Source organism: Macrotis lagotis, chromosome 4 (genome assembly GCF_037893015.1).
Source record: "Macrotis lagotis isolate mMagLag1 chromosome 4, bilby.v1.9.chrom.fasta, whole genome shotgun sequence".
Taxonomy (NCBI): domain Eukaryota; kingdom Metazoa; phylum Chordata; class Mammalia; order Peramelemorphia; family Peramelidae; genus Macrotis; species Macrotis lagotis.
This window is the reverse complement of record NC_133661.1, coordinates 245,399,360-245,425,232: the sequence shown is the minus strand read 5'-3', so window position 1 is coordinate 245,425,232 and position 25,873 is coordinate 245,399,360. Positions and strand designations below refer to the sequence as shown.

Sequence of the window (25,873 nt, the reverse complement as noted above, 5' to 3'; positions counted from 1 at the left end):
TTTATTTGAAAGTTGGTCTTAGATTATTCTTGACTGGGTTTCATCTTAAATTGGGAAGAATTTGCCTCTTATATGAAATAGCAGTGTTTCTAAGTCAGTGCTCCCCCCCCCCCCCCCCCCCCCAGACATCAACCTGGGAAGCAGCCCTCATGGAGATGCCTACTTTTGTAGGCATGGCCACCAGTGACTCATAACCTAGAAAAGAAAGTTCTTGGCATCAAAGTACTTGGTGCAGTCAAAAGGAAGGAAGGAAACAAGTATCAAAAGGAAGGAAGGAAACAAGTACTTAAGGCTACTATGTTCTAGGAACTGTGCCAAGAGCTTTCTAAACATTATTCATCTTCATGGTAACCCTGGGAGAGAGGTGCTGTTATTATCCCCATTCTTACAGTTGAGAAAACTGAGGCAGATCGAGATTAAGTGACTTGCCTAGAGTCACACAGCTGCTAAATGTCTGAGGCTGGATTTGAACTCTTATTCATTGTGTCATAAATGGAAATAACACTAAAGAAGAGGCATTAACTTCTTCTTTGCCATTGTACCCAAAGTATCATGAGGTTTTTCCATCTTACTTGTATCCTCTAATAGTGGAGAATTAGAATGTGAGGTCCGTGAGAGCAAAGATTCTATTTGTAATATTCTGTTTGTATCCTTTGTATGTTTATTTTGGTTTTTTGTTTGTTTTATTGATATTTTATTTTTCCAGTTGCATCTTATGAAAGTTTTTCACTATTCATCCACTTGCATATTTTAAGTTACACAATTTTCTTCCATGCACCCTCCCCTCCTATCAGTGGCCAACAGTCTTGTGAATGTTAGTACTGTGCTTTGTACAATAGTAAGTGCTTAATAAATGTTTTATTTCATTCATTCATTCATTCATTCATTCATTCATTCATTCATTCATACTATGACAGTCAGCCACAGTTACCTGGTTTCATGGTTTGTTAAGCTTATGAGAATGAAACCCTTGCCATTATCAATCTCTTTTTATTGAGCACTCAGTGTGCCATAGATACTGTGTGGGTATATATGTGATTCCTCAGTGTGGACACTATTATGTTAAAGTCAATACTCACATCCTTTGGGTTACAGCTAGGCAATCAGAATCTAACCACAGTTTACAGACTTATTATAATCATTCACAAGCCTCATTTTTCTCCTCTTTTTTTGGGGGGGGGGGAGAGGGAGGGGTGTTCTAATTTTCTTTTTTTCTCTTAATGTCTTTTCTTTTTGTATATATTTTGAATAAAATTCAATAAAATTTATTTCTTTTCAAAGTCCTTGTGCCGGTAGCTGATAGTCTAAGCAATATGTGAGTCAGGCACAACTAAGTATCTTGGGAGAATTTGATCAGAGCGGGCTTCTGGATTTCAGAGACTGTTATTACCTTATCTTAACAGTCAGTCCCTCTCAGGAAATGGCCTGAGAAAAGAAGGGAAGGGGAACAAAGGTCAATCCTGGTCTCTTTTTTCTCTAGCTTGTAGGACACTAGAAGGATTTGACAGTAACTCCCCTGAGAGCTAGGAGAAGAAGAGACAAAGAACTAGGGTGAGGCTCATTTAGCCCTTATTTCCCCTTTCTTTACATGTTCCTTTTGTTGTTTTCCTTGGTTTAGTTTTTTTAGTTTTTTTTTTTTCAAGGCAAATGGGGTTAAGTGGCTTGCCCAAGGCCACACAGCTAGGTAATTATTAAGTGTCTGAGGCCAGATTTGAACTCAGGTGTTCCTGACTCCAGGGCTGGTGCTCTATCCACTGCACCACCTAGCTGCCCATGTTGTTTTCCTTGGACAAGTTGTTTCATCTTTTTTTTTTTCCCCCTTTTTCTCTGTTTTTGAACTTGCTTGTGATTTTACAAGTGTTATGTACTCTTTGGAAAGTATTTTCTCTGGTGGAGTAAGATCTCTAAAGTTTAAACAGTTACAGTGCAACTTAGAGAAGTCTCCTTGGGAGTACTGGGGGGCAAGATAGGTGATTTGGAGAAGTGAGTTGTCACACAGTTATGTGTCCAAAGTGGGAACTGAACCCAGGCTCCCTGACTCTGAGGCTGGGCTTTCTATCTACCAATTAGATTCTTTTTTTCACCCCTTTTTCCTATAGCTCTAAAATAAAGGGGCTAGACTGATGAGTCCCCTTCATCCCTAATATTCTGATATTTTCCTACCCATTCTCAAAGATCTAGCTCAAGTCCTACCTTCTCATGATGCCTTTCTTGACTATATATTCTAGCCTTCTCTGATAAAAATTACAGACTATTTATGCTAACCCTCTCTGATAAAAATTACAGCTTCTTGACTATTTATGCTAGCCTTTTCTGATAAAAATTACAGCTCATTGAGTGCTTGATTTGGAGGGACCTTGGAGCTGATCTATCCTCATTTGACTGATGAGAAAGGTAGGACTTGGTGAGGATGAGAACCTAGGTCTGTAGACACAGAGTCTGGTGCCTTCCCCCATACCATACTGCCTATCTTCCCTTTCTCTGAACTCCTCCCACAGTTACTGTCTATACCATTTAGCACTTAATTATATACCACTTCATATTATTCACAAGTGTTAGCCTTGTCTCCCAGCTAGGGGACAGGGATCACCTCTCACTTCCCCCTGATAGCCTGGCTCCTGGAGGGGTCCCAGGAAATGCCTCAAAACAGCTGGGAAATCTTTTTCCCTTGGGAGTTCCTTGTTCTTCTGAGCAGGCTTTCTGTCCCTATGCAGGACCACATGCACATCTTCCCGCTGGAAGAAGCCAGGGTTGCTTTTTCTGACCCTAATGCCTTTTCAGGGCCTCTTCAGGCCCTTTCCCTGTTTCTTTCTTTTTCCTCTGAGCTGGTAATGGCACATTTCTCCTCCGCTGGTGCCACAGTCTTGAGGACAATTATCCGAGCTGCCTAAAAGCTATTTACCAATAATGGCCTGAACTTTCTGTACTGTGATAAACAGGCCAGGTGCATGTGTGAATAGTGTTTTCTCTTTCTTCTTTCAGCTGAATAGAAAAAGAATTATATTCCTTCCCTCTTTGTTGAGAGCCTCAGTTGGCTTGGGATGATGCTACAGTGCAGACAGTGTGGTACAGTGGGAAGAGAACTGGATTTAGAGTCAAAGGCCCTGACTTAAGTTTTACCTCTGTGGCTTATTTATCTGATAAGGAAGAAAGAGAGGGAATAGAATGTTTATTAAATATCTTCTAGGGGATTAAGCCATTTACAAATATCTCATTTGTAAATATATAAAATATACAAATAATCTTTGATCAAATATTGATAGCTAATATCTCAAGTGATCTGAGTCTCACTTTCCTCATCCATAAAATGAGACCTGGTGACTTCTGAGGGCCTTTCCATTTCCAAATCAATGAGTTAGTGATTCATCTCTCTTTTATTGACTGCCCTACTGACAGTCTTAGTTTCTCACCCACCCATTCTGCCAGAGGAAGTCTTCATGTGCTTTCTTGCCATTCAACTTTGATGATTCTGGAGGAGACGGTGAAACTGTTGGCTTTGTGCAGCTTTTCTTCATTAAAATCTACTTCATGCAAAAGTTGAGACATCACCATGATGCCATTGGTCTTCTTTGAAAATGAAGGATGGGGGTGGCTAGGTGGCACAGTGGATAAAGCACCGACCCTGGAGTCAGGAGTACCTGGGTTCAAATCCAGTCCCAGACACTTAATAATTACCTAGCTGTGTGGTCTTGGGCAAGCCACTTAACCCCATTGCCTTGAAAAATCTAAAAAAAAAAAAGAAAGAAAGAAAATGAAGGATGAACAATAATAACAACTGCAAATTTAGACCGACACACATGGAGTTGAGCCATAACTGGCCTGACATCTGAATGTAGAAAGGCATGGTCATTCTTTGGATTATGATATTATTGATTCAACAAATACTTAAGGGGCGGCTAGGTGGCATAGTGGATAAAGCACCATCCTTGGAGTCAGGAGTACCTGGGTTCAAATGTGGCCTCAGACACTTAATAATTATCTAGCTGTGTGGCCTTGGGCAAGCCACTTAACCTCATTTGCCTTGCAAAAACCTAAAAAAACCAAAAAACCAAAAAACCAAAAAAACCCCAAATACTTAAAAAGTCACTGTGATAGGCTAGATGCCCTCAAGGAGCTTGCATCTTACAGGGATTTAGCATGTAATTAATTGTTGCCTTGGAAGAGAATGTGAAAAGACCTCCATGAAACTTTCCTTGGCTGCTACAATGTGAAGTGAACTCTCTTGTTTGTGCACTCTTAAAATATTTATCCCTATATGTCATTTAACATTAGTTATATACTTTCTTGTGTTATTTCTCTCTCTCTCTCTCTCTCTTTTTTTTTTTGCAAGGCAGTGGGCTTAAGTGGCTTGCCCAAGGCCACACCCCTAGGTAATTATTAAGTGTCTGAGGCCAGATTTGAACTCAGGTACTCTTGACTCCAGGGCTGGTGCTCTATCCACACACTGTTCCACCTAGCTGCCCCTGTGATATCCTTTTATTGCCTTTAACTGTTACTTAAAATTTATAACATTTGTTTTGTGGGCAACTAGGTGGTGTAGTAGATAGAGTGTTGGACTTGGAATGGAGACTTATCTTCCTCAGTTCAGATCTGACCTCAAACACTAACTACCTGCGTGATCTTTTTTCTTTTTTGATGTTATTTTATTTTATTTTTTCAATTATGTGCAAAGATAGTTTTCAACATTCATAAAGCTTTTGAGTAATGCATTTTTCTGCCTCCTTCCCTTCCCTCCCCCTCCCCTGATAGTGAGTAATCTGATATAGATGATACATGTATAATCATGTTTAGCATATTTCCATATTAGTCATGTTGTGAAAGAATAATCAGAACAAAAAGGGAAAAAACCCATGAGAAAAAGAAATAGCTTTTTGTGTCAGATTCCTCACCTGTAAAATGAGCAGGTGAAGGAAATGATAAATCATGCCAACATTTTTGCCAAGAAAATCCTAAATGGGGTCATGAAGAGTCAGACACAACTGAAATGACTGGATGAAATTATTTGTTTTATAGATTATAACTCTTTCCTCCCTTTTCTTTCTACCCCACAGATTGTAAGCTCTTTGGGGATAAGAATTGAGGTTTACATATCTTTTTATCTTCCATAACTCTCAGCATTGTGCCTTGTACTTAATAGATATTTGGTTTTTTGGATTTGATTTTATTTGTACAGCGACTTTAGTATCCCATAACACTCAGGGATCTCTTATGTTCTGTGTTTATTTGTATACTGACTTGTCTCTTAGCTCTTCAAAAGCAAGATAAATTTATAAAGCTTTGAGAATCTTAGTTGGTCAGGGGTGATGACTGCAGGTACACAGTGCAGAAATCAAATAAACATAACTAATCCTACCAGTAAACAGAATAAAACTCAATATGGTATGATAAAAGGGAGCTGAAAAACTCTTTGTCTCCAAATAACTCCCTACCTGACTTACCACTAAGTACTAAAAATTTCAATCATTGGGATCATTCCTTTGATAAACATATGACAGATGACCCTCTTATTTATAAATGGGAGAACTAATTAGCTCATTAATAACCATTAGTAAATTAGGTTTATCAAATTAGCTAGTTGTCTACTTGGTCTTTGGGCAGTTAAGTTTTGATATAGGAAATCTGAATATGAGACTACCTATGGAATAAGTGATAGGTCAGATATTATAGAAGACTATTCTGAGCATCCAGGAATTAAGAGAAAAGATCCAGAGTTCCTAGAAAGATAGGAAATCAAAGGAAATATGGAAGTTGCCTCATAAATTTCCTTAATAATTTGATTCTTGAGATTGAGAGCTATTGCTGCCTAGACCTCTACTCATAGCACAGGAAAATATGTCATAAGATCATAGATTTCCTAGAATTCCAACCCCTCTCATTTTCTTTTGAAGAAACTAAGACCCAGAGAATTTGAAGCTCTAAAATTGATCAAACAGGTAGCAAATAGCTGACCTTAGATCTGAACTGCAGTCCTCTGATACTAGTACCTGTACACAAGAGATGCTTAATAAATTATTGTTAACTGACTTCTGACTAGACTTTAGAATTCTTTCCTCTATGGAAAGTATGTAGAGAAAGGAAAAGTAGAGAATGTCACAAGCCTACATACTCTGTGACCCTGACCCAGGCTCATCTGACAGGTACACCGTCGCTCTGCTGAACGCCTCCGAGAGCTCTGCTGTGCAAATAGAGGCACCTTCATCAAGGTGGGTCAACACCTGGGGGCCCTGGATTATCTGTTGCCTGAGGAATACACAAGTACCTTGAAGATGCTGTACAGCCAAGCCCCACAGAGCAGCATGCAAGAGATCCAGCAGGTGATTCGAGAGGACCTGGGCAAAGAGGTATGAATTGGGTGCTTGTGGAAGAACCTGGAGTAGGGGTGGAGAAATAGTGGGAAAATAGAGCAAACATCTTGTGGCAGCTGGTTTTTTGAAAAGGGGTTCCTTGAGAAAGAATCACAATTTTATATTAATAGGAAGAATGCTGAATTTGGAATCAGAAGATGTGCTTTTGAATTCTAGCTCTGCTTATTAGCTTTAAGTCACTTAATTTCTTTGTGCCTCAATTTCCTCATCTGTAAAATGGGTATAAATATCTTACAGGGCTGTTAAGAGAATCAAATAAAATAATGGATCCGAAACACTTTGTAAACAATAAAGCACCATTGTGAGCTATAGTTATAGTATCTTTTGGCCCATTGTTAATTTGAGTGGAGCCTTCTATACTGAGATGGAATAGACCATGAGGATTTTCTCCTGTTTTCTAGTCCTTTTGGTCAGGGCCAGTTAGATGGATATTATTTGAGAGACTCAAAGAAGACCCCTTCCCATTCTAAAAATCTCTCTTCACTCTATCCACCTGAAATTCTACCATTATATATTCATTTCTTTGTTTCCTAAGGGTTTCTTTAAGAAAAAGGTTATTGATCTAGGTTTTGTCTCAGGAAAGTGTATAGTAGCCACAGGGATTCAGAGGACCCCTTTTCTTCTGCAACTTGGAAATCTTATGCTTTCCCACAGATGCATGTTTCCCCCAGCAGCTTACCCCAGGGTGAGCTTCTCCTTGTCCTACCTTACTCCAGGGATAGAAACTGCCAATTATGGCTCTGAAAATATCCCTAAGATGGATAATGCCCAAGTTATTTTCTACTAATATCTAAATTATTATTAACTGGGGCAGCTAGGTGGCATAATAGAGTACCAGATTTGGAGTCAGGAAGATTCATCTTCCTGAGTTCAAATCAGAGATTCACTAGTTGTGTGACTGGGCAAATCACTTCACCCTGTTTGCCTCAGTTTCCTCATCTGTAAAGTGATCTGGAGAAGGAAACGATAAACCCACTCCATTGTCTGCCAAGAAAACCGAAATGAATTCGTGATGAATCGGACACAACTGCAAAATGACTCAATAATAACAATTTTTAACTGAGATTTAGCTAAGAAAAAGATGGGTAGAAAGGAGAATGAGGGGGCAGCTAGGTGTCCTTGACTCAGGAGTCAGGAGGACCTGAGTTCAATTCTGACCTCAGACACTTAATAATTGCCTAGTTGAGTGACTTGGGCAGGTCACTTCATCCCATTGCCTTAAATAAATAAAAAAGTAAAAAAAAAAAGGGGAGGAGAATGAGAAGAAGGGCCTCTTAGGACCCAATCCAAGCATCTCTGACTTCATGATAGGTAGGAGGCTAGCCTTAGCTCTTTATATCAACACAAAGTTGGGACTGGGATGGTAGTCAAAGACGTTTCTAAGTCTGATTGCTTTGTGGCTTGGGAAGATTTGGGGCATTTAAGACTTTCAGACTTGTTGATTCTGAAACTTGAGAGACCCAGATCACAAGAGATAAGCTTGATTGGCCTTCTGACCCTCTTGTTCCTAAGGTATGTTTACCTAAACTTAGGTGATGTGGGAGAGATTGAGAGGGGGGAGAAGACTCTGGGATGAATAGAGGTCCCAAAGATGGGGGTCAGGAACAAGGGGTCACAGGCAGAGGGGAGGGGATTGGCACAGTGCCTACCCACGAACTACTCTGCCTCCTGCCAAGCCTGTCAGCCTTCTGTTTCCAACAGAACCAATTTCACCCCCAAATTAAAACTAAATAAATCACTTTAATAACAGTGTAAATCGTGTCTCTGCTCACATGTGGCAGCACAGTAGGGGTGGGTGTGAGGGAGAGGGAGAGAAGGGAAAAAGAGATTAACCCTTTTTCACTAGTCCCTGCTGCTTTGTTTCCAGGAGAGGGACCATGAGAAATAGGGAGGAAGGCAGTTGAAAATAGAGGATTCCTTCAAGCTAGGTGAGGATGCAAGTGGCATCTCTTGAGTGGTCAGAGAGGACATCAGATCTCTTTTCCAGCTGGGCTGCACTTCCCTAGCTTTCTTCATACAAGGGAATTTGACATTGTAAAAGGACACTGAAACCAGGCTGTCTCTTTTTGGTTTACCTTGTCTTCATCATCCCAGTCCCTTCCTGTAGTGCTGGCTGGTGTCCTGTCCTGTCTCAGGAGACATCCAAAGTCCATCCCAGATCTGAGAGGGGGATGGGGTTCCCTTCAGAAGTCCCTAAAGGCTCCCCTTTTCTCTGTTCTAGGGATCTTGGAAACCCCTGATTTCCCTCTTCTGGGCCCCAGCTTCCCTCACTTACATGCCCCCCCATTTTCCTTGTCTCCCCAGAGATTTTTTTTTCTCCTCCACCCTAGGGAGATGACATTTGTTTCCTGCTGACATACTTTGCCTGGGTGGGTTGGATTGGGTGACATTTTCCTAGTCTGTGGGTGGAGGGGAGGTGAAAGGGGCTATGTGGGAAGTAGGGTAGGTGAATGTGGGGGTGTCAGGGCGTGGGGAAAAAGATGTTTGTGTCTCCACCTCCCTCCTCCAACAGTTCTCCAGCAGTTCTGCCTTTCTGGTGAACACCCATTGTTAAGAACACATTTAGAGTAGTCCACCTCCCCCCAATAATAATCTTCATACCTACGTTAACCTGATATGGCTCCCATAGCAAGAAACTAATCTGGTAACAGGAGTTAAGAAGACTGAGAGTTAAGAAGACTGAGGTTCTAGTAGCCTTCCTCAAACATTTAACTGCTCTGCCTCAGTTTCCTTATCTGTAAAATGAAAGAAGTTCCTTTCAACTTTAAAGCATTGATTTAATTCCTAATCTTGGAGACCATGCTAGCCATATGGCTGCTGAATGCAGAGGTCAGAAATAGTATTCATGAGTGAATAATGAGATAGATTCCTAATACAAGAAATAAATCAATATCAGAAAATAATTCCTAATAATTAAAATTGTCCAAAAACAAAACAGACTGGCTTGGCTCATTAGATTGAGAGTTAGAAAGGACTTTACAGGCCTTAGAGTTCAACTTTCTTATTTTACAAATGAGGAAACTGAGTCCAATAGGAGCTGAATGATGATAGAGTTATCTGAAACTGGTTTCTGAACTCAGGTATCCCATGACTTCAGTCACTCCCCAGACAACTCTACACTCTGGCTCTCCTCCACTTCCTATCAAATTTTTTTAAAAAATGTATTTATTCAAGGCACTGGGGTTAAGTGACTTGCCCAAGGTCACACAGCTAGGTAATTATTAAGTGTCTGAGACTGGATTTGAACTCAGGTCCTCCTGACTCCAGGGCTGAGGCTTTATCCACTTTGCCACCTAGCTGCCCCTTCCTATCAGAATTTGAGACTGGAAAAGCACAGATGAGTTTTCCTCTTATCATGCCCCCAAACCAGGATACCATGTCACTTCCTATCATTCTCCAAATTTGCTCTTGATCAATCCTGCCCTTTGCAATTCTAGTTCCCCTATTTGTGTGGTCTTCCCCTATTTGGGATGGCAGCTCTTTGAAGACTGGAACTCTGTTATTGCTTATATTTATGTTTACTAGAATTTAGAACACTGCTTAGCATTTACTAAATATATAACAATTTTTTCCTTCCTTCCTCTCTTTTATCCTTCCCTCTCTCCTTCCTTCTTCCCTTTTTCTGTTCCTTTCCTTCTTCCTTCCTTCCTAGCACTTTTCCTATTTTAGTAAGTTATATATTAGGAATCAGTGAAATGCCAGGTCTTTAAAATATGTTTGGATGACTGCCCTTTTTGGGAGAGTTAAAAATGGATTTATGTTTCCCTTAAGGGTTAGACTAGATAACCTATAAGATTCCCTTCCAAGTATTAGATTCTGTGATTCTATGTTGGTAGGCTGCAATTTCATGTACATTAAGGAAAGAGCTGAAACAGAGCCTCCCCCCACTGTCTGAAATGGCAAAGTTGGAGCAACCTCCTTATTTCAACTCTCAAACTGTATCCCATGAGTTAATGGTATTAGAGTGGGATGCTGACTGGATAGAGCCCCATGTTGGTACATTTTTACTTGAGCTTTCTTTGATTTGATTTGGTTTGTGTTGGATTAGGGCTGGTTCAGGACTTACCCCAGGATTGTTGTGTTTCTCAGGAAAGACAAGATTGACTTCAGGTCACTTATACTCCCAAAGACTCAAAATAGATAGAATAGGGGCTGAGGTCCTTATCATCTAGGGGAATTAAAGTTTGCAATTCATTGGATTTAGTGTGATTGCATTTTGTGCTTTGTCATCCTGCACCTTGATTCCTCATCCTTGGAAACTTAAGCCCATCATGGAGGAGAAGGAAGGGGAAGGTATGTAGATGGATGCTACCCCCCCCAGGGTGCTTGAGATTTGAGATTTATATGGGTCAATTTGGCATAGCACAATTCTATATTTGACTTTGCCACTACCTGTGTGATTTCGGACAAGTTGATAGCATCTTTGGGCCTCTCTTCTTTTAGAGAATGAGAAAGTTGAACAGGATGATATTTAGAGTCCTTGGGCTGCTTCTGACCCAGCTCCTGAAGAATCTTACCTGAGTGCTTTGTATCATTATAAGTCCCATTTTTCTATGGGACCCAGGCCTATTGTCAGTTCCACTGCCCCAGGATTTGGTACTTCTTAATCCTTGCAAGAAGCAATTCTTTCTTCTAGTTTCTTCTCTTCTGGTCTTTTTGAAGAATATTTCCAATTTTGTGCTTTGCCTTCCCATATATTCTTCCCCTGCTTGGGATATGCTTCTCTGTCAAAATCCTACCTATTCTTCAAGGCTTAGCTCATACTCCACTTGCTGCAAGAAGCCTATCAGAACACTGCAGACTTCCTTGATTTCCTAGGTCAAAGTCTGCTGAAGCAGGCACTGTGAAGCAAGGCTTCGAGCTTGGTCAGGCTCGGAGATGCCAAGGTCATCACTGCATCCTGGACCATCGCCAGTCACCTTGTCTCTTGTCCTGTCACTAGACTTCTATGACTCAGGAAGACAGGGAGATGACTTGGAGCTACTCTACCTCACTTAGATGCAGTACACCTGCAAATCACCTCTCCTCTTTGAAGATGAAGGATGAACAGCATTAACATAGGGTTGGGACTGGAGGGGATCCCAGAAACCACCTGATCCATTGAGAAACAGAGACTTAGATAGGTTGTTAGTTGCCCAGGTTCCCTTAGGCTATTAATAGTATTGGGTTAGGATTTGAATCTAAGTCCTTTGACTCAAATCCATCATTCTTTCCATTGCTGTTGTTCCACCTTTCACTTGTGTCTGACCCTTCATGACCCCATGGACCTTATTGCTCAGGGGTTTTCTTGACAAAGATACTGAAATGGTTTACCACTTCCTTTTCCAGTGGATTAAGCAAACAGAGGCTAAGTGACTTGTCTAGGGTCACACAGGTTGTAAGTGTATGAGGTCCAGGTCCAGTGCTCTACCTACTGAGCCTCCTAGCTACCTCTTTTTCCACTGTATCACCTTCTAAATAATGTTGTAACAAATAGTCTAATACACAGCCAGGAACTAAATTAAAACAATATTGGGAAATAAAATACAATAGAATATTAAAATTTTTATGTGTGTTCTTCTGAATCAGTTTGCAACCTGTAGGGATTCTTATATATTTCTCAGTGGTCTATTTCTATTTGAGTTTGATAACACTGCTCTCCACATTTTATCCATAAGTAAGGGTCCTTGCCCAAGTTATACAGCTAATAAATAGTAGTCAGAAATATGGAAATATGTTAAGCATGATTGGGCATGTAAAACCTAATTTAGATTCTCATTGCCATGGGGTGGGGAGAGGGAAGGGAGGGTGGTAGAAAAATGTGGAACTCAAAACCTTTCAAAAGGATGAATATTGAAAACTATCTTTGCATACAATTGTAAAAAAAAAATAAATGGTAGTCAGAAACTAGAACCTAGATCTTCTGACTCCCGGGCCCTAATGTTCATTCCTCTATAACATGAATGAGTTTTATTTGAAATTCTTAAGAAGAGTTTTTTTTTTAGACAAGATGACCCCAGAAGGTGAGGACTTGTGGGTTAACATATGTACAAATATTCTTGTATAGTTGCACCAGGAAGCTTCTTCCCTTTTTGTATTAATTATAGCTGTGGGAGCCGGTTCTACGGGGCCTGAGAAGCGACCCCCATGGAGCTATGACCTCTTAGTATCTCCTGGCCTTGCCTAATCTTAGAATGGAGTGTAGTGGTCAGACCCAGCTGCAGCGCTGGTGTTGACCGGTAGATGGTGCTCAAGTTTGAGAGTAGACTGGTGGTGGGAAACTCAGTGGAGGGCAAAAGAAAGCATTTGTGTCCTTGGGTTGGAACTGATGATCCAGCCATCTGCCCACCTCAATCAGCCATGCAGATTCAGATTCTGCATACTTTTAATCCCCTCCTCATCTTCTCTGCTTTGTGAGCTGAAGCTAACCTGTCCTCATACACTGAAGAGGCCCTTCGTAGGACCAAAGCCCAGTTTGTTATCACTTGGTTTCAAAGGGAAAAAAAATCTTCCTCTCCTCTTATTATTTAATATTTGGCTCAATTCCTACACAGGCGAGGCAGGATTGACCTTCTTCACACCAGTCACTATTTGTTATTCCTTTTCTATATGTTATATGACTATGTTTGGCTATATGGCTATGAATTATGGGGTATAGCAATTTTTGAGGGTCAAAAATCGTAAGTGGAGGGCAGCTAGATGGCTCAGTGGGTAGAGCACCAACCCTGGAGTCAGGAGAACATGAGTTCAAATTTGACCTCAGATTTAATAATTGCCTGTGTGACCTTGGGCAAGTCACTTAACCCCATTGCCTTAAATAAATAAAATTTAAAAAAAAATTGTAAGTAACCCAAAGGGCAACTAGAGAGTCATATTAGGCAGCATATTATCAGTGGTGACCTTGACACTCAGATTGGCTTAAAAGTATCATCTAGGAGATGTATGATTAGAAAGAGAGGTTGACTAGTCATGTAATGAGAGGGAGAGTTAAGAAATGAACTCCATCTGAATGTTTCATAGGTACCACTGTGATGTCAAAAGACCTAGAGGAAGAGCTCCATTGCATTTGTTTTACCTTCTTCCTCTTTCTCCCCTCAAATTGGATAAAAGTCATACATGATGAGAAAGCATAAATGGGTTGTCATATGCACCTTTAGGAGGAAGTACCCACCTCAATAGATCCATCTTTAAAAAAAAATTTCAAATTTTTATTTATTTTAATTTTTCTAATTACGGGGAAAGATAGTTTCCAGCATTCATCTTTTTGTGGCTTTTGAGTTCACTGAATCTATTTAAATACTGAAATAGCTTTCAAAGACTCATATATACATACATATAGATAGATGTAGAGTTATACATATATTCATTAATTCATTGAATAACTACAGTGTTTGTGTACAGTGTGATATAAAAATCCCAGAAATCATGGAACAAATCTAATAGTTAAAATCAGATATGTCTATAAAATAAACATCATTAACTATAATACAATGTAATTTCTTGACCAAAGCATTCATTGCCTGATGGTGATATTTCATTTTTGTCCTTTTATCCCTAGTGTCCAGCATATAGTAGCTCCTTAATACATTCTTTTTTTTTTTTTTTTGCAAGGCAGGTAGGGTTAAGTGGCTTGCCCAAGGTCACACAGCTAGGTAATTATTAAGTGTCTGAAACTGGATTTGAACCTAGGTACTCCTGACTCCAGGGCCTGTGCTTTATTCACTGCACCACCTAGCCACCCCCTCCTTAATACATTCTTAACAATAGATTGGTTGATGAACTTCTCTTTACTTAAATGAATTAGTGTTAGATATCAGATGTATTCTATTATTGGGACTGTATTCAGCTTTTCCAGGTTGGTAGAACCTGCCAGAGTTTATGCTTGTGGGCATAGACTTCTAGAACTTGGGGTCATTTCCACATCATGGTGGAGGCAGTATCGCTTATATCTTTGATGGATACTTCAGATGAGCAATGAGCTGTATCTACACTGGAAGAGAAGAAAAGGAAAAGATTGATGTGTTTTTAGAAATTGCATACCACTTTTAGTGATTTAATGAGCTGTTCCTTGGCATTAAACCAGTTCTGGTGATGCTGTATGAATGATACTATATGGATCGGAACATCATTTGATTCTGAAAAATCAAAATTATGGGCAATGCCAAGGGCAATGGAAATACACACAGTGGGTAAGTAGACTATAAGTAGGTCGTAACATACTGTCAAAGATGACTTGAACAGAAGTAGTAGTATAAAAGATATCCATGATTTAAAAAAGAGAGTAAGCAGGTGATAAATCAAGAGCAAGGAATATAATAATGATAGTTAATATTTGAAAAGTGCTTTAAAGTTTGCAAGACACTTCATGTAGATATCCTCATTTGATCCTCCCCAAAACACAATGAGGTAGTACTGTTACTCCCATTTTCTAGATGAGGCAACTGAGGCTGAATGATTTGTCCAGGGTTACAAAGCCAGTTTGTGTCTGAGACAGAATTTGAAGTCAGGTCTTCTCAACTCAAATCTAGCATCCTATTCGCTATGGCATCTAGAGTACAAATAATTCCAATATTGCAGTATATGATAAAGTGCTAAATTATTCAGAAAGAGGAAGGCCTACAGTTCATTTGGTAGATTCTTGAGAGAGACTTTATGGAAAGATGCAAACAAGAATCACTTAATCAGCAAGTATTTGCTTATATTTATTTATTAAGCATCTGCTGTATGTTAGACATTGTGAGAGGTTGTAAGGATTCAGATACAAAAGTGAGACTTTCCCTGTCCTCAAGGAACTTATAGTCTAATTTCTGTAGTATACTATAGGAAAGAATTTCCATAGAACTGAGGTCAAAGGAGGGAGAACTCATTTCTAGCTGGAAAATGATTAGGAAAGCTGATTCTTGACCTGGATTTTGAAGGATGGGTATAACCCAACCAAAGACATAAATGGCATAGAACAGAAATTGGAAATGTTATTCTTTCTGGGAAGGTCCATGGCATGTTCATGGAATGGTGAACAAGCCAATTTGATTAGAGTGTTGTGTATAAGTGGGTGAATTAATGGAATTGGGGTCATTGTTTTGAAGAACATTGAATGTCAGTCAGATTTAGTCCGTTAATCTGAGGGGACCAAAAAAAAAAACCATATTGAAAAAAGAGGAACTATGGCAATTTTTTGTAGCCATTTTGCAGCTATTAGCTGCCATACTATTTTCCAGTTTTCCCAGTAGTTTTTGTCAAACACTGAGTTCTTATAACAAAAACTAGAATCATTGGGTTTATCAAATAGAAGACATTAGAAGATATTAAGGAACCAACTAGTAAAGGAGTGAGGAAACCAGGTTAGTTAGTACAATGACATGTAAGTCAAGAGAAGATTATTTCAAGAAGAGGAGCCTGCAAACAGTATTAGCTGCCCTGAGGTTAAGGAACCCAAACACTGAGAAGCAGGCTTAGATGTGGGATTAGAAGGTGATAACCTTTGAGAGAGCCACTTCAGTAGAGTTGTTGGGTCAGAAACTACCTTATAGGTTCCAAAATATTAGAATAGTGTGTGGGGACCATTCCTCAGAAAAGTTCTGAAAATAAGAAGGGTCCATGAAATAACTGGAAGGAACAGAAAGTCAAGGGAAGGTTACTTTTAAGATACGGGAAGTCTGTGAATAAGGGGAATGGGTAGGAGTCGTGACTTGAGAAGGCTGGAGAAAGTTTGGAATAGTAACTCTGCTAAGGGAGTCAACGGGATGACTAATAGGATTGTTGAACAGCACATTGCATATAACTGTAGCTGGTTGTGTATGTTCTTTAGTTTTCTGCCCCTTGTGTATATATGCAATTTCTAAGTCAGATTCCATTGCAGCAGATTTCAGGGGACTATCCAGCATCTTTTTTTGGACAAACCCCACACATCTGAAACTGAATCAGTTGTTTCTTAACCCACTCACTTTGCAGCCTCTTGTGATCTGGTTTCCCACTTTGAAGCTCAATTGAAATTGTTTTCTCCAAAGTAACCAATGATCTCTTAAACTGCTAAATCCAATGACCTTTTCTCAATTCTCATCCTACTTGATACTGCTGGTGTCCATATTCTTCTGGAATACTCTCTTGTCTCTGGGTTTTTGTGACACTACTCTCCTAATCCTCTTTTGACCAGACTGACTATTCCTTCTCAGTTTGCTAAAATTATCCATCTGTGTCGTCTGTGATGCCTGAATATCCCTGTCCTGGGACCTCTTTCCTTGGCCTTCCCTGGTTCTCCAATATTGCTGCTCCCTAGCTGTCTTCATAATGTTTTCTCTACCTCTGACCTGTCACTCTATTTGTGCAAAAACTTTTAAAGTTAATGTAGTTGAAAGTATCCATTTTGCTGTTTATAAAGTTCTTTATCTCTTGCTTAGTCATAAATTCCTCCCCCTCTATAGACCTAACTGGCTTATATATCAACCTTTATGCTTGATCCTTTACCCATTTCAGCTTTATCTAGGTATAGGGTGTGAGATGCTGATCTATGCTTAGTTTTTGCCATACTATTTTCCAGTTTTCCCAGTAGTTTTTGTCAAACATTGAGTTCTTATTACAAAAACTAAAATTGTTGGGTTTATCAAATAGTAGATTACTATAGTCATTTTACTGTTTTTTTCTCTACTTAATCTATTCCACTGATCTACTTCTCTGTGTCTTAGCCAATACCAAATAGTTGTGATGATTTATGCTTTATAATATAATTTTATATCTGGTAAGGCTGTGACCTGTTACTGTATCATCAACCCTGGAGTCCTGAGCTTCTGACTGGGGAGATTTCACCAATCCGAGTTTGATCTAGACCCATTGTAATAGTGCTCCCTGACCATCAATTGTTTCAGTCATGTCTAACTCTTCATGTCCCCATTTGGGTTTTTTTGGTCAAAGATATTGGAGTGTGGGGTAGTGGATAGAGCACCAGTTTCCTGGAATCAAGAAGACTTGAGTTCAAATATGACTTCAGTCATTGATACTTACTAGCTGTGTGACCTTGGTCCAGTCACTTAACCCCATTGCCTTGCCAAAAAAAAAAAGAATATTGGAATGAGTGGTTTGTCTTTTCCCCTTTCTAGCTCATTTTATCGATGAGGAAACTAAAACAGGGTTAAGTGACTTATCCAGGGTCATACAACCGGTATGTGTCTGAAGTTAGATTTGAACTCAGGTCTTCTTGACTTCAGGTCTAGTGCTCTTTCCACTATGCCACCTAGCTGCCACTCTCTAAGAAACTCAAGCTTCACATTAAATTGTCAAAAGTGCAACTTATTGTATTTCCACATGAGCCAACCCTTTCTATAGATTTCCCTTTTTCTGTTTCTGTTTGAAACCTTGTCATCATCCTTGACTCTGACTCTTCCTTCTTCCTCTCCTCAGCACTCTCCACTTTGCTTGTGGAATTTCCATTCATTTGTGAGGTCTTATTGATCTTATCTCCTCAATATCTCAAGCATCACTCTTCTTCTTTTCACTTATACAACTCTCACCTTAATTATTGTTCTCACCACCTATCTCAACTATTACAATATCCTAATGGGACTCTCCAATCCATTCTCTATGTAATGGCCAAAAATAATCTTCCTAAAGCATGTGTCTAATCTATCATTTCCCTGCTCAAGAACCTTTAAGATGGTACAGAGTCAGAAAGACCTGAGTTCAAATCCATCCTCAGATACTTACTAGCTGTATGATCTAGGACATCTCCACATGCCTCATTTTTTTTTCTGTAAATGAGGATAATAATAGCATCTAGGGCAGTTAGCTGGTACAGTGGATAGAATGCCAGGCCTGGAGTCAGGAAGACCTGAGTTCAAATGTAGCCTCAGTCACTTATTAGTTATATAATCTTGGGTAAGTCACTTAACCCTATTTGCCTCAATTCCTCATCTGTAAAATGAGCTGAAGGAGGAAATGGCTCAAATGAACAAGAAAATGGGATCATAAAGATTTGGACATGACTGTAAAAGGACTGAGCAACAATAATGTCTATTTTACAGGATTATTATGAAGATCAAATGGATTAATCCTTGAAATGCACTTTAAAAACCTCCAAATGCCTTTTTTGTTTTCACTGGATTGGGAGCTCCTTGAGGGCAAAGCTTGTTTTTTGCCTCTTTATGCATTTTTCTGTATTTAGAGCAATAAATGTTTGTTGACTGACTATTTGACTGACTTTAATGGCCTATAGCTCCTAGTATAAAAATATGAATTATTCAGCTTGACTTTTGAAATCCTTCACAATCTATCTCAAGCCTGCTTTCCCAAGGTTATTTTAAAATGATCCCCTTTCAAATTTTTCTTGAGTTTACCATTCTATCTCCTAATTCATGTCTGCACAGACCATTCCCCACACCTAAGATGTACTTTCTCCTCTCCTTTATCTCTTAGAATCCATGACTTTCAAGTCTCATCTTAAGTACCACCTCCTCTAGAAAGCCTTATCTGTTCCTCTTGGTTAAAAGGATCTGCTTCTCTTCAAATAATCATGTATTACTTTTCTATTTGCATTTTGTATCTCTCTGAATTTTGATTTTATATCATGAGCACCTAAGCCTCACAAATAGCAATACTTGATAAATACTTGTTGATTGGATAAATACTTGTGATTAGATTATTCCCCTTAAACCTGTCCCTCCCTTAGATTCTTAATAAAAACTTGTGTGAATGAATTGATCCTTTAAGTCTATCCCTACCCTTGTCTTCTCTATTTCTGTTAATGATAATTTTGGATCCATTTTTGACCTTTTCCATTTCCTTACCTCACATATCCAGTTAGTTTGCTTAATCTTGTAGATTCTACCTCTCCAATATATTTTGCCTCTGATCTCTCTTCTCCAGTTCCAGTATGTTGTTCTAGTTCAAGACTTCATCTGATCTTACCTAAACTATTATAATAGCATTCTGAATAGGCTTCCTGACTCCAGTCCATCTCTTCTCTACCTATTTCCAATGGCCAAGTTCATGTCACTCCTCTACGTAGAAATCTTCGGTTACTCTCTGGTTTTTGTATTTTGTTTTCCAAACAAACAATACAATATTTATTCTGACATAATCTGGCTTCAACTTCTTATCCTCCCTACCTACTTTATACTACTACCCTTCATGCTTTCTGTTTTCCAGTCAAACTGGATACCTTTGCTCATGCTATTCTTCTATTTAAATATGTTCTATCACTGATAACAGTCTCTCAAGATAACAGTCAAGATCTTTCCAGAATTCCCTTTATTATATTCTTTGAAAGATAGATTTTCTTCATCTTCTTTCTCTCTGTACCTCAGCCTTTCCAGAATGAGGTTTAAATTCCCGGTCTCAAGATGATATTGCCTCTTAAAGACAGAGTAATAGTATTTCTGAAGAAGTTTTTATTGATGCCACATTTCTCCCATAGGCCAAAATTTTTTCACTCCCCTGAAAATTCTTTTGAGGGTACATCAATTCAACATTAATAAACTATAGAGTAAACATATAGTGTGAAGTTTTACTTGACAAATTGCTTTACATAAGGAGAAAAACAGAATACTAGCAATAGTATTATAGATAATAGGTAAATAGAATGATTATATCTGCTCAACACTGCATTTACATATCACAAAGTGCAAAAGAACATTTATATAATTCACCATACTGTCTTAAACTCTTGAATTACCTCTGTTCTATCAAGGCCCAACTCAGATGCTATTCTTTCATGAAATCATTTCATCCCTCAGCTTCTTTATGCTTATCTCATTTTGCCTTGAACCATAGAAATTTGCATAGGTTTCCGTCCCATCATTATTTGAGAATAGCAGGATTTGTTTCCTCTCTATCTTTTATTTCCAACTTTTAGGACAATGTCTCACACAGAGTAGGTAATTAATGAGTTATTATTTGTTGAAATGCTGCTCTGCATTGAATTTGGTCTGAAAAAAGTAGGTAGTTGGAAATTTTGTTTTTGTTTTTTGATCTACAGAGGTTATTCTTCCATTGGCATTTGTTGTGATGAGTTTTGGCTTGCATATGTAATCAGTATCAGGAATTTTCTCTCTGAGTTCCCTATAATATCTATGAAATTGGTTTACTATCATATACCTGCTTAGTCAGTAAAATGACTGACTAATAGATTATAGCCTTCTGTCTACTAGCAGAAAGGGCAGCTGGGGTTTTGGTGGATAGAGGACTAAGTTTGGAAATGAGAAGACTCATCTTCATGAGTTCAAATCTAATCTCAGATACTTATTAGTTGTGTGATACTGGGCAGGTCATTTAACCCTGTTTGCCCTAGTTTCCTCATCTATAAAATGAGATGGAGAGGGAAAGGTCAAATTATTCTTAAGAAGATCCCAAATACTATCATGAAGAATTGGACATGATTAAAAACAACTTGACAACTAGTAGCAAAAGATTAAATGAAATTATACCATAGAGGGGCAAATAGAAAACTTAGTAGTTTTGTAGTCCAAGAATTCATAGGATTATAGCTTTAGAGCTCCATGGGACTGTAGATAATTTCATCTAGCTCCCTCATTTTGCCATTGAGGAAACAGCTCAGTATGACCATTAGTAATGGAACCTAGAGGAAATGAGGTGGCACTATGGTTAGAACACTGGTTCTAGAATCAGGAAGACCCAAGTTCAAATCCAGCCTCAGATATTTACTGGCTCTTTGACTCTAGGCAAGTCACTTAACTTTTGTCTCAGTGAAATAGGAATAATAAAGTACCTATTTACTCCGAATTTGGTAGGAATCAAATTAAATATTTGTAAGACTTTATTAGCCCAATGCCTGAGCACTTACTAAATTCTTCTTAATTACCAACCATATCCAGAGGTTAAAAAAAACAAAACTATAGAGTCTGAATACAGACCAAAGCATACTATTGTTTTATTTTTTCTTTCTCATATTTTTTTTTCCTTTTCCTGATTCTTCTTAAAACATGACTAATATGGAAATATATTAAGCATGGTTGTACATATAAAACCTATATCAGATTACTTGCTGATATGGGAAGGAGGGAGGGAAGCAGGGAGGGTTGTAGGAAAATGTGGAACTGAAAAGCTTACAAAAATATGATTGTTGAAAATTATCTTTGCATTTAATTGGAAAAAATAATATAAAATAACATTTAGAAAAGTAAATGTTTTCCTTCCTTCTCTCTCCTATCCTCCCTCCCTCCCTTCCTCCCTCCATCTCCTCCCTCCCTTTCTCCCTTGTTCCTTTCCTTTCCTTCCTTCCTTCCTTCCTTCCTTCCTTCCTTCCTTCCTTCCTTCCTTCCTTCCTTCCTTCCTTCCTTCCTTCCTTCCTTCCTTCCTTCCTTCCTCCCTTCCTTCCTCCCTCCCTTCTTCCCTTCCTTCCTCCTTCTTCCCTTCCTTCTTCCTTCCTTCCTTCCTCTTTCCTCTTCCTTTCTCCCTTCCTTCCTTCCTTCTTTCCTTCCTTCCTTCCTTCCTTCCTTCCTTCCTTCCTTCCTTCCTTCCTTCCTTTCTCCCTTCCTTCCTTCCTTCCTTCCTTCCTATTGTTGGGAAGATTACTGCCAAGAAGACAATAGTAATACTTGCCTGGGGACATGTTGCAGCACATCTCATTCTGTGAGTCTGGAGTTTTATATTCTACTGGAAGGATCAGCATGAGTAGAGTCAAGGAGAGAGGAAGCTTAGAAATACTAGGCTTGATATAGAAACTCAGAGGAAGAAGAAATTGATGTGAGCTGAAATAGTTTAAGGAAGGTTTAATGGAGGAGGTAGGACTTTAGCTGAATCTTGAACATTGAGTAGGATTCATAAGGACCAATGGGCGATGAAAAATAGGCTGAAAATTCATGGAACAGTAGGAACAAAGGGATTAGGTAGGACTAAGTATGGATTTGTGAAATAGAGAGAAAACCCTCATGATTAGGGTGCAGGATACACCCTAGAAAGGAGTGGGGGATACAGTTCATTATATTAGGTTGTAATGGGACCAGATTATGGAGGCCCTTGGATTCCAGCTTGCATATTTCTACCTTATTTGGAAAGATTTTTGAATAATGACCTGATAAAACTTTTGGTTTTAGAAATATGGCTCTGGACTCCCCACATGGTGACCTGGTCTTTTCTTGTCTGATAAGATCCATAGATTTATGGATTCAGAGTTAGAAGGACTCTCTAAGCCAATGCCCTCCTCCTACAGGAAACACAGAGTAGTTAACTAGTCTTGGATCACCCAAGTAGTTAATCATGCAGTCTTAGAGTCAGTTGCAGATCCACCATACTACCCTGTCTCCATATTTTCAATTTGGAGCTCTTACTGTCTTGGCTTTCTGACTTCTCCATATTTATTGAAAACAAGCCTTCCCTTCTCCTATTAGTCCTGTCTCACACCCTGTCTTTGAAACCAGTCCTCTTAGCATTACATTCAGGCTCTCCTTTCCTCCCCTTAGGGCTGTCAGCAGCTCAACATCTAGGTGTTTATTACTGTTGTTAAGAATAGGCACAATCCTAACACTTTAGGGGGACTAGGAGCTTTGCTGTCATTTGTGTTGTACCTTATGTTCCCAAGAAGGACAAGTGTGGCCTAGAGTCGCAGAGAGTCAAAAGCAGAGTTGTAATAAGTACTTAGAAAGCATACTGTTCCTCTCTGACTAATGCTGGGGTATTAATGTAGCCATTGAAGAACCATACCACCTGAAGAGAAGGATGGGAGAATTTTTTTTCCTGTAGAATTAGGAGGGAATGGCGGCTGTACTTCCTCCATCATAAGAAATTCTATTCTGTAAAAAAGTTTTCAGGGGAAGAGATGGGAAAGAATTCAGAAAGTGGCAGAGAAGTCCTATACCTGCAGAGTAGGATGGTGGTAGATGAAAATTCATAAGTAAGTCTTCTCAACTTAGGTATCAAACACATCTGGAAAGCCTCATGTAGCCCTCAATAATCCCAAGTGCAGCCCAAACCAGATTAAAATGTAATTGAAAATATTTAACAAAATAAACAAAAATATGAATAATATTATATTTTAAAACTGTTAACATGTGACTTGTGAGGATATATATATATATATATATATATATATATATATAGTTTAGTTGGCCCCCTTTTCAATTTCAATCTGATTCCAGTGATGTAGTCTATTTCCCACTGTGTCAAGGTTTTTAACCTCTGGTCTTGTTTTTTTTTTAAAAATATTTTGATAAATGTATTTTACTATAGTTTGGGATGATTTTTTTTGGTAGACTTATACATTTTTATTCATTTAAAGACATAATCCTAAAGAGATCCATAGGTTTTACCAGATTACCAAAGGGTTCCATGACTCACACAAAATTTAAGAACCCTTACAAAATTCCCAACAAGTGGTCACTTAGCTTCTACTTGAGCATCTCCAGTGATGGGACACTCAATATATCATTTCTTTCATTGATGAATTCTTTCAACATTTAATAAACATTTATGAGGCAGCCCCTTTCACTTTTGGAAAATTCTAGTTGTTTTGAAGGTTTTCCCTTAGTATGAGCCAAAATATGCCTTGTTATACTTCATGGGTCCTAGTTCTGTTTACTTTATCTATATGGAATTACATCTAATCTCTTTTTCTTCTGCTAGCTATTAGATCCTTTGGAGGCATCCTTAGATGCTTTCTAAGTCTCTTTTGTCTCCAACCATTCCTCAGATGATATTGGTTTTGATCATCTTTCACCATCTGTGTTGACCTCCTCTGGCCAAACTACTGTAGAGCACAAGGAGAACTTAATGCCTCCCTTTTTCAACTGTAGCGCACAAGGAGAGCTTAGTGCCTCCCTTTCTTCAAACACTATAATTAATGTAACTTAAGATCACATTTTTGATTCATTTTCTTTTTAAAAAATTTTATTTTATTTTTCCAATTACATGCAAAAGTGGTTTTCTGCATTCATCCTTTTGCAAACTTTTGAATTCTACATGTTTCTACCATCTTCCCTTCCCCCTCTTCCCATGGCAGAGAACAGTCTTATATAGATTGTTCATATACAGTCATGTTTAACATATTTCCAATATTAATCATGTTGTTAAAGAGGAATTAGCAGGGTGAAAAAGCCATGATAGAAAAGGAAACAGCATAAAAGAAATTTTTTAAAGTGAACATTGTGCATTTGCTCTGTATTCAGATGTCATAGTTTTTTCTCTGAATGTGGATGGCTTTTTCCCATAGCAGGTTTCTCAGGATTGTCCTTGATTGTTGAACTGATGAAAGGAGCTGTATCCAACCTAGTTGATCATCTCACAGTGTTGCTTTTAGGGTGTAGAGTGTGCTGGTTCTGCTCACTTCACTCAGCATCAGTTCATGCAAGTCTTTCCTTCTTTAAAGTCCAACTGCTCATGATTTCTTTTTTAATTTTATAAAGGTTTTATTTATTTTCAGTTTTACGATTTTTGCACCAATCTTGCTTCCCTCCCCCCCCACAGAAGGCAGTTTGTTAGTCTTTATGTCATTCCCATAGTATGTATTGATCTAAGTTGAATGTGATGAGAGAAAAATCATATCCTTAAAGAAGAAACATAGAGTATGAGATATAGCAGAATTACATTATAAGACAATTTTTACAAATTAAATTAATGGTACATAGAAAGTCTTTGGTTTTTGTTCAAACTCCACAATTCTTTCTTAAGATACAGATGGCATGCTCCATCACAGATATCCCAAAATTGTGCCTGATTGATGCCCTGTTGGTATGAGCAAGTCCATTAAGGTTGATCATCACTCCCATGTTACTGTTAGGATGTACAGTGTTCTTCTGGTTCTGCTCATCTCACTCAGCATCAGTTCTTGCAAATCCTTCCAGGCTTCCCTGAATTCCCATCCCTCCTTGTTTCTAATAGAACAATAGTGTTCCATCACATACATATACCACAGTTTGTTAAGCCATTCCCCAATTGAAGGGCATTTCCTCAAGTTTCTATTTCTTTGCCACCACAAAGAGAATTGCTATGAACATTTATGTACAGGTGATGTTTTTACCCTTTTTTTCATAATCTCTTCAGGGTATTTTAGACCCAGTAGTGGTATTGCTGTATCAAAGGGTATGCACATTTTTGTTGCCTTTTGGGCATAATTTCAAATTTCTCTCCAGAAAGGTTGGATGAGTTCATAGCTCCACCAACAATGTATTAGTGTCCCAGATTTCCCACATCCCTTCCAACATTGATCATTGTCCTTTCTGGTCATATTGGCCAGTCTGAGGGGTGTGAGCTGGTACCTCAGAGATGTTTTAGTTTGCATTTCTCTAATAATTAGTGATTTAGAGCAATTTTTCATATTACTATGGATGGCTTTGATTTCTTCATCTGCAAATTGCCTTTTCATATCCTTTGATCATTTGTCAGTTGGGGAATGGCTTGTCTTTTTTTTATATTTGACTCAGTTCTTTGTATATTTTAGAAATGAGTCCTTTTTCAGAAACACTAGTTGTAAAATTGTTTCCCAATTTACTACATTTCTTTTGATCTTGGTTACAATGGTTTTGTCTGTACAAAAGCTTTTTAATTTAATGTAATCAAAATTATCTAGTTTGTTTTTAGTGATGTTC

The 25,873-nt window shown here is 38.6% G+C and overlaps 1 protein-coding gene across 4 annotated transcripts in view; it reads left to right on the top strand.

The window, feature by feature from the left end:
• The window catches only part of ADCK1 (aarF domain containing kinase 1), a 171,342-nt gene that overhangs the window by 57,416 nt on the left and 88,053 nt on the right, over positions 1-25,873 (top strand). For 3 of the 4 annotated variants that reach the window (XM_074235624.1, XM_074235623.1, XM_074235622.1), the window contains exon 4: positions 6,138-6,341. The exons of the other annotated variant lie outside the window; for it this stretch is intronic. In XM_074235624.1, the coding sequence (XP_074091725.1) occupies positions 6,138-6,341 (204 nt within the window). The remainder of the gene's footprint in view (positions 1-6,137; positions 6,342-25,873) is intronic. 4 annotated transcript variants of the gene reach the window in all.